The sequence below is a fragment of the Apis dorsata genome, unplaced genomic scaffold, assembly GCF_000469605.1.
Source record: "Apis dorsata unplaced genomic scaffold, Apis dorsata 1.3 scaffold_374, whole genome shotgun sequence".
NCBI lineage: Eukaryota > Metazoa > Arthropoda > Insecta > Hymenoptera > Apidae > Apis > Apis dorsata.
Genome location: NW_006263637.1, coordinates 151,792 through 160,331, shown reverse-complemented (window position 1 = coordinate 160,331; position 8,540 = coordinate 151,792). Strand labels below are relative to the sequence as shown.

The window sequence follows — 8,540 nt, the reverse complement described above, 5'->3', positions numbered from 1 at the left end:
TTTTTTTTTTTTTTTTTTTTTTTTTTTTTTTAAATTCCACTTATAGTCATTTGGCAGTGGAGAAGCGCAAGAATACTTGTATTTCCAATTAATGTTCCTGTTTATCTATGTATTTTACGTGATGTTGCAATTATACTTGTATTGTTACGTGGGCGAGAGACTTTCAGTCGAGGTACATCGTTTCTAAAGGGAGAAATTAATTAAAAATCGACATTTCCCCGTTTTTTGTAATAATTTACAAAAATTTATTCAACACATAATTATAAACATATACAGTTTGAATATTCATGGAAAATTTGCGATTCCAGAGCATGGAAATAGCTAACGCTGCGTACAATACCGAATGGTACACTCTACCCCCAAAGATCACAAGAATGCTTATAATTGTCATGTGCCGTGCCAAGTCACCGTTAACTATAACAGCAGGCAGATTTTGTTCCTTCACTCTGCAACTGTTCTCCGAGGTGAGTGTGCGAAAGAAACACGTGTACAACGTACATTTGCATCGTTCTCTTATATTCACTTATATTCATTATAATTTAATTTAATTTCGCAATTTTGAGAAAAAAAAAAAATCTTCGCGATAATTATCTCTGTTTTCTGTATTTATTTCCAGGTCTTGAAAACCTCGATGCGTTATCTTTCCGTTCTATACGCGGTAAAAGATAAAATAAAACATTGAATATTATAATAAGAGAATATTATAAATAATTTTTTTTTTAATTATCCATTGATTCGATGATGTTATTAATATTTTAAGTAATAAACAGGCAATCCAAACTAATAATACATTAACGAGATTCCTCGAAAAATGAATCTTCTCATTTGAGAAAGCTCGAAAATATAATTTTCTTTCTTTCTTTCTTTTTTTCTTTTTTATTCTTCTTCTTGACAAACTTTGGATGAATATTTGAATGATTCTCATTTTCGATTGCTTATGGACGAACCATAGACCATGATCGATGCATATTTTATATCGAACATGGTCTACATATCGTCAATTAAAAACCTATTTTTATCTATTTTATCCATCTATTTTCGTTACAAATATTATTCGTCGCAATATTCGATTCCATTCGTTGAAATTTCTTACCCAACATCAAGAAGGATATATATATATTTTTTTTTATTTTTAAATAAATATCCGCAAAGATGTCTCGATAAAGTAAAAGTCGCAAAGCTTTCACCATTTATTTCCGTCGATCTTTATGAAAGAAAGTCTGCTTTAACGTTTAGTTAATAAACGTTATTAAACGATTCTGCGTGGAAAAGAATCACAATGGGAGAAAAGAGACACGAGCCACTCTCTGTTTGCTCGATGCACAACAAGATAAGAGTTTACGGTTTGATGGCAAGACAAAATGTCGCCTTATAAAAATTACCGTCCCCATCGAGCTCGATGCCATTTTGATATATCGTGTCGTGGTATGCGCGCTATTCTTTTTTCAATAAGAAATTGCAAAAAAGAAAAAGAAAACTTTTTTGCATAATATATTCGTACGGTGGACAATTTGGTTTGAAATAGAATTTTTTTTTTTTTAAATTGTTTAACGAGGATAATTCAGTTTTGCTTATAACGAAACGAAGAAGAATGTTGAATGCGAGAATTTTGATCGTATTTGGATTGGTGAGTTATGGAGTTTTTGCCAGAAATGCGGATGGCAATCGTGAGTTTCAATTTCTTAAAGAGACGAGTAACAAGAAACACGGTGGCTCTATGTTGATGGAAATAGCGAAGGAACTTGTGCAAAGATCTTCGACGAGCAGCCAGGTAAGATGATAGAAAGAATTTGAAAGAATATATAAAAAAAATAAATTGGATAAACTGGACAGAAATTGTAAGATAAATAAAAGTATAAAGATATTTAATTTAATTAAAACATGATTGTTTCAGGTGTTGAATCTAAATTTATCAAATTTGTTATTGCTTTTGGTATTGAAAGCGGTCGTTTTTGGTGCAGGATATTTAGGAAATCATGGTTACAAAGGGCGTGAATTGGAAGAAGGTCTTTTGTGATAAATTATTATAGGGATTGAATCAATTTTCAAGTATTGAAATTAACAACTTACTTTCAGAAAACGTAGTATCCGAAGGTGAGGTTACACTGGCATTGGGATATTTAATGGGAGATACTTGTCTATATAGAGCAGCTTGTGAAGAACCTCACGTTGCGAAGGAATATTTAAGAGCTGCAGAAATAATCATTGAAACAATGAAATTGTTGCCACAGTACGTAGTTTGAAGTAATGTTGTTCTTTAAATTAAATTTTCCTTCTTCAATTGATAACCAGTGAATATTTTTAAACACAACAAAGTGATTTAATTTTTAATAATCGAATATATTTTTAGCGGTTTGTTAATTGAAGGAACGTACGAGAAAACATTGGCAGAAATTCGAAAAGCCATCGAACATGGTGTTACAGATGGCTGTCCGCCTGAATATACTTGCAAAAAGGAGAATATTAAGAATTTCTTGAAAGAAAATAGAAAGTGAAAGTATAGGGATATAAATAATTTTTAATATTTCGAAAGAACCTGTAGTATTATTCGAATATTAATATTTTAATATTATTTGAAAGAAGAATAAAATGCATAAAGGATTTTTATAATTTAATATTTTATTATAAATTTCATTACCTGTTCTTTTCTTCTAATTTCGAATTTTTTATTTATGCGCCATTTCTATATTCTTTAATGACGTTTTGATGTTCTTCGGTAAATAAAATATACTTTTCCAAAAAAACACATTGATGAAAGATAACGAGGAAAAAAATCTTATCTTAAACGACACGTATATTTAAAATTTTAATAAATAAACAATCATTTTATCTGTTTTTTCCCTTTTAATTCATTTTTCAAAGAAATCATGTGTCATCACTGTGAACGTTTGAAAACTACTGAAAGTTTTCGCAATCGCCGTCAGATGTCGGTTCGATAGTTTGATACCTAACCAAACACACGAAACTGACGATCAAGTTTTGATTTTCGCCTATTCACGCCGTAAAGTGTATAAACAATTTTTGTATTTAAAAGTATTGAAGTACTTGTAATTACGACCGAGTGAAAAATGAGCTCTATAGGCACAGGGGTAAATATTTAAAATATAATTTCGAATAAAATTTCGAAAATACCATTAATTAATGACAAACAATAAAAGTTAACCTCTTTATGATTTTCAGTATGACTTGTCTGCTTCTCAATTTTCACCGGACGGACGTGTATTTCAAGTAGAATATGCACAAAAAGCTGTCGAAAATGGAGGGTGAATGTTTATTTTATTTTTTGATTATTTCTTGATATTTACTTTACTAATTTATCTATTCAATCTTTAAGAATATCGTTATACAAAGAATCTCTAAATTCTTTTACTTCATTTTGTTATCGTCGTTCTATTTATTTCTTTGACAATCATATTTATATACTTTTTATATTTATAGAACAGTTATAGGATTAAGAGGAAAGGATGGCATTGTATTTGCAGTAGAAAAAATAGTTACTTCGAAGCTCTATGAAGCTGGAACAAATAAAAGAATATTTAATATAGACCAACACGTTGGTATGGCAGTATCTGGTTTGATTTCCGATGCTAGACAAATTGTAGAAATCGCTAGATCCGAAGCATCTAGCTATAAATCCCAATATGGGATTGGTATCCCTTTAAAGTATTTAAACGAAAGAGTTTCCATGTATATGCACGCTTATACATTGTATTCGGCAGTTAGGCCTTATGGTTGTTCCGTAATTCTTGGTGCTTATGAACACGACGGTCCAGCTATGTATATGATAGATCCTTCTGGTGTTTCATACGGATATTATGGTTGCGCTGTTGGTGAGTAATTTAATTTATACGTTTAAATAATTAATCTTTCTCCATTTTTTTAAATATATTCTATTACTTAAAAATATTGTTTCATAGGCAAAGCGAAACAATCCGCAAAAACGGAAATAGAAAAATTAAAGTTATCCGAAATGACTTGTAATGAATTGGTAAAAGAAGCTGCGCGTATAATTTATTTAGTTCACGACGAATTGAAAGACAAGCAGTTTGAACTTGAAATGAGTTGGGTTGGTAAGCATACCAATGGAAAACACGAACGTATACCAGCGAATATAAAAGCTGAAGCTGAGGCAAAAGCGAAGCAAGCAATGGCAGAAGATTCAGACAGTGATACAGAAGACATGTAAATTGATTCGAATAGTACTAAACATACTTTTTATATTGTAAGTTATAATTTAAATATATACAAATTGCTATAGCAAAATAATTGTCACGACTCGATTAAATAAAAAAAATATTGTCTGTTCTTTATAAAATTGCCAAATTACGTTCTTTCTTTTTTTTCACCACAATCATTTTGTTTTTCTCGTTTCGTAATTTTGTCTCGTGATTACAAAAAGATATCGTGATCTTTTTTCCAATTATGACGTAACTTTTTAATCTACTAAAAGAAAAACCTATTGCGTTATATCGATGGGATCCTCTATCGATTTATTTAACGTAAGTTTCACAATAATCCACGAATAATGAATATAATCCCCTTTACCGAGATTAATCGGATTTATAAACTTTTCAGCTGGCTGACAAACGATTTCTTTAAAAATTGAAAAACGAAAACTATATATCAGATTACATCATAATTTTTTTCATTTTTTCATTTTTTTTCTCTTTATAGAATAATTTTAAATTTCAAAAATCACTTATCCAAAACAAAACTCGAAGAATCAGGCGTAAAATTATAACAAAATATACGTGGCAACGTATCGTCCATTCTTTCACCGCTTTTGCGTAGAAGCCAACGTCGCTTGGCGTGACCAGATTTACACTCCATTATCACTATCCTCAAAAGGGAATATCCTTGAACCAAGTGGCAAGAATAATAATCGAAAAAGGAATATAGGGAGCAAATTGATCGCGTCGGGTGGATTAAAAAAGAAAAAAAAAAAAATATATTATACCACGTGTTGATTTCTCGACAATGGAATCACAATCTACTACGCCCTTGGCGTATAAACGGGGGGATTTTACGATACAGTGGCACGGTCTCTCGCGCATGCTGTTTCTCTCTGTACGCTTGGTTTTAGCCGGCAGCTGCGACTAGGTAGAGGAGGAGGCGGCTACCAGTGCGGTCGGAGGAAAGAGGGTAGTTTCATCCGGGCTTTATATAAGGGTAGGTAGACTTTGAAACTTGGCCATACATTTGTTTTTGATCGGCACACGCGAGCCGATTTTCGCTCCTCCGCCCACGAGAAGATAAATAATACAAATAAAAAGGAAAATAAAATAATTCGAAAATTCCTTCGAAGTTACGTGTGTGCGTGCACGCTCGGTGTCAATCGGGGAAAACACGTGGCGTTTCACCCGATTCCCTTTCTTCTCTTTTACCCGTCGAGTTTTCGATTTGCCTTTCGATATTTACTTGCCCCGCGAGGTGGCAAGGAAGGGCGAAGGGATAAGAAGGAAGGGAAAGAGAAGGAACGAGAGAAGGAATGTCTTTGAACCTGAGCACAATGGAGCATGTTATTTACGAGGATCAAGTAAGTCCGGTGATGTACATTGGTGCCGCGATCGCGTTGGGATTTATAGGATTCTTCGGGTTCACTGCGAATCTCTTGGTGGCGATCGTGATCGTCAAGGACGCGCAGATACTCTGGACCCCTGTGAACGTGATTCTGTTTAATCTAGTCGTAAGTGATAATGACGGTAACAATACTCTTAATAATAATAATTACTCGTTTGAGTTTTCTGCGAAATTTTCGTTACAAATTTTTCCTCTCTTTTTTTATAATATTTTTTAAATATTAATTAAATATTATTCTTCGAGTGATCGTTTCGTCGTGCGAACTTATTCAACTTAACTTAAACGCGTTTATTAGAAATAAATCGAAGATGGAATATTCTGCTCGTGCACAACGCGTATAGGAAATGTTGAGGTTCGTGTATGTGCGAATAGTTTGTAGATAAGGATCGAAAGGGATGCGCAGTGTTGCGGTTAGAATAGAATGGAAGACGCGTTGCTTCCACTTTACGTACCGTGTAAAAATGCATTGCTTCGCGTTATCGCGTCTTTTTCCTTTGTAAAACAACATGTACAATTTTTTGATCGCACTTTTTTTTAAAAATTTAAAAATCAATTAATTTCATCGTCATAGGGATACAAAATTCCATTACTATTAATTCGATAAAAAAGATCGATGAGTGAAAATTTAATTTGATGAATTTCAATTGAGCGATTTGCAAAAAAATTTTTTACTCATTGGTTAAAATTCTGTCTACGGAAAGTATTATTGAAATTTGTGGAAATAATTTGAAAATTGATATTTTTCTCCTGATATTTTTTTTTTTTTCTTTTTAAATGCCATAAATTTGTTAATGAACGTTGCATCGATGATTAAATTTCTGTCGGACGATTACAATGAGTTGAAAGAAATTTTAATTCTCATTTCTACGTTATTCAATGTTTAATTAAATATTTTTGTCCCTCATCATTTTTCTATTCTTCAATACGAAATATCTTCTTTTACGAAAATCATTTTCAAATTTATTATTTTATCTCGATTAAAATAAATTAGATATCTGTTCGTATTGAACAAAAAAAAAAAAAAAATTAGAATTAGAAAATAATCCAATACGTTTTTTTAAAGCATCGAAGAACGAGTGAATATCGCTAATGAAATCGTTATCGATTCAATTTGAATCTTGCTTTGATCAATTTGAATCTTTTCTTTAATCAAGAGCGAGTTTGAAAATGAATATTAAGGATTTGTCGCGGATGCATGTGCTTGAGAACGTAGGTGTTTATTGAGAAAAGTGAAAGAAAAGGAGGAATTGTCTTTCTCGAGGAGAAGCTTGAAAATTTAACAAAAAATTAAAAATTAAAAATTTCTTTCTTTGGATTGAACTTTTAAACTTTAATCTTTAATTTTTAATTTTTCTCAAATTAAAAGAAATTAAAAGAATTTAACAAAAAAAAAAATTAAAAATTAAAAATTTCTTTCTTTGGATTGAACTTTTAAACTTTAATCTTTAATTTTTAATTTTTCTCAAATTAAAAGAAATTAAAAGAATTTAACAAAAAAAAAAATTAAAAATTAAAAATTTCTTTCTTTGGATTGAACTTTTAAACTTTAATCTTTAATTTTTAATTTTTCTCAAATTAAAAGAAATTAAAAGAATTTAACAAAAAAAAAAATTAAAAATTAAAAATTTCTTTCTTTGGATTGAACTTTTAAACTTTAATCTTTAATTTTTAATTTTTCTCAAATTAAAAGAAATTTCGCGCAACTTGTTTTATTTTTCTTTATCCATCCTCGATTTGATTATAAAATGTATAAATTTCAGGAGTGTTGCTGTTCCTAAATCAAGCCAAATTAAATTCGTGATAATATATTTCGTCTGGATTTGAGTAAGTCTATTTAGACGTTCGAAACTCGTTACGTGATGGCCTGAAAGCATTTACGCTTGCAAAGAGATTTAATTATTTATCATACAAGCTACGAAAAGCGAAAGAGTCTCAAATACAGAAGGAATATTTAAAATCGTTTCTAAAAATATTCTTTTAAAAGGAATTCACTGCATCCTTTGTGTAGTCGAATTCCATTTGATTGAGTTTAATCTTCTTTACTAATTATACACTTTTCAAAAATCAAGAAATCAACACAGCTCCAAAATCAGAGTTCATCCGTTTTTTGAGTTTCGTGTGTGTTCACCTTTTTCAAATTGAATTCCACGAAACAATCTGGGAAAAAAAAAACATGAATATTTAATATTTCCACAAAAATTACAGAAGAACGTAGAAAAAACAAGATTTCTACAAGGAACGCATTCCTCTGTATCGATATAGCGCTCTTCCTTCTGCGTTTTCGATTTGTCAAAATTAAAATTTCACAAGTGGATCGTAAAAGCAAAGGATAATTAAATGTATATTTTCCTTTCTCTTCCTGTGTATATTGACTCAAGAAAGAGGGATTAAAATTTCCTGGTTAAGGAAGAACTTTGTAAAAACACATTTAAACAACTAGTATAATCTAAATGTCATAATCTAAATTATCTACTAGATTACTTATTGTTTGTAATGAAAAAGGTCGAACATGTACATATTTTCTTTAAAAAAATCAATGCAAAAATGTTAAGTATTCATTTCGTTAATTAAATTTTGTAAAATTAATCTAGAATGTCTCATTAAAGATATAAGATAAGAGAATGATCGGATAATTGTTTCTTTCTTTTTTTTTTTCGAAGAAGAAAATTTAGTATCGAATAATAATATAATAATTTTCATTTCAGTTTGGCGATTTTCTGGTGTCCATATTTGGAAATCCTGTCGCGATGGTCTCTGCCGCCACTGGTGGATGGTACTGGGGCTACAAAATGTGTCTCTGGTATAACTCATTGTTAAACTATTATGATAATCTTTTTCTTTCCATATTGAAGCATATCAAGTATAATAAACGACAATTTTTTGACTCTTGGATGAATATAATCCTTTGAGCTTCGAGTCGAACGATAATTCGAGTAATTTTTCTTCAAAAATTAAATGGC

At 30.7% G+C, this 8,540-nt stretch overlaps 4 protein-coding genes across 5 annotated transcripts in view; all 4 read left to right on the top strand.

Moving 5' to 3' along the window:
• Nucleotides 1–711, top strand: part of LOC102675875 (odorant receptor 67c-like) — a 2,472-nt gene extending 1,761 nt beyond the window's left edge. The window contains exons 5-7 of the mRNA XM_006618777.2: nt 47–172; nt 309–464; nt 617–711. Coding sequence (XP_006618840.1) covers nt 47–172; nt 309–464; nt 617–682 — 348 coding nt within the window. The 3' untranslated portion in view covers nt 683–711. The remainder of the gene's footprint in view (nt 1–46; nt 173–308; nt 465–616) is intronic.
• Nucleotides 712–1,561: 850 nt separating this feature from the next.
• On the top strand, nt 1,562–2,560 carry LOC102672989. The gene is made up of 4 exons (XM_006618756.2): nt 1,562–1,771; nt 1,895–2,006; nt 2,077–2,230; nt 2,351–2,560. The coding sequence occupies exons 1-4, from the start codon at nt 1,592–1,594 to the stop codon at nt 2,493–2,495; spliced, it is 591 nt and encodes a 196-aa protein (XP_006618819.1). The 5' UTR covers nt 1,562–1,591; the 3' UTR covers nt 2,496–2,560.
• A 342-nt stretch (nt 2,561–2,902) lies between these two features.
• Nucleotides 2,903–4,326, top strand: LOC102672855 (proteasome subunit alpha type-3). Its single transcript, XM_006618755.2, has 4 exons — nt 2,903–3,089; nt 3,181–3,263; nt 3,439–3,830; nt 3,918–4,326. The coding sequence occupies exons 1-4, from the start codon at nt 3,069–3,071 to the stop codon at nt 4,184–4,186; spliced, it is 765 nt and encodes a 254-aa protein (XP_006618818.1). The 5' UTR covers nt 2,903–3,068; the 3' UTR covers nt 4,187–4,326.
• Nucleotides 4,327–5,225: 899 nt separating this feature from the next.
• Nucleotides 5,226–8,540, top strand: part of LOC102671625 (blue-sensitive opsin-like) — a 9,945-nt gene continuing 6,630 nt past the window's right edge. Inside the window, exons 1-2 of one of the 2 annotated variants that reach the window (XM_006618750.1) lie at nt 5,226–5,686; nt 8,286–8,380. In XM_006618750.1, the coding sequence (XP_006618813.1) occupies nt 5,489–5,686; nt 8,286–8,380 (293 nt within the window). In that variant the 5' untranslated portion in view covers nt 5,226–5,488. The remainder of the gene's footprint in view (nt 5,687–8,285; nt 8,381–8,540) is intronic. The other variant, XM_031511961.1, reaches the window with a different exon arrangement.

What these genes read in the sequence shown, in the direction of transcription:
- LOC102672989 (XM_006618756.2), top strand. Translation starts at nt 1,592, where the DNA reads ATGTTGAATGCGAGAATTTTGATCGTATTTGGATTGGTGAGTTATGGA. An exon ending in GATCTTCGACGAGCAGCCAG is followed by an intron (nt 1,772 to 1,894) that starts GTAAGATGATAG and finishes TGATTGTTTCAG; the next exon opens with GTGTTGAATCTAAATTTATC. An exon ending in ACAATGAAATTGTTGCCACA is followed by an intron (nt 2,231 to 2,350) that starts GTACGTAGTTTG and finishes ATATATTTTTAG; the next exon opens with CGGTTTGTTAATTGAAGGAA.
- LOC102672855 (XM_006618755.2), top strand. Translation starts at nt 3,069, where the DNA reads ATGAGCTCTATAGGCACAGGG. An exon ending in TGAGCTCTATAGGCACAGGG is followed by an intron (nt 3,090 to 3,180) that starts GTAAATATTTAA and finishes TATGATTTTCAG; the next exon opens with TATGACTTGTCTGCTTCTCA. An exon ending in ATATTATGGTTGCGCTGTTG is followed by an intron (nt 3,831 to 3,917) that starts GTGAGTAATTTA and finishes ATTGTTTCATAG; the next exon opens with GCAAAGCGAAACAATCCGCA.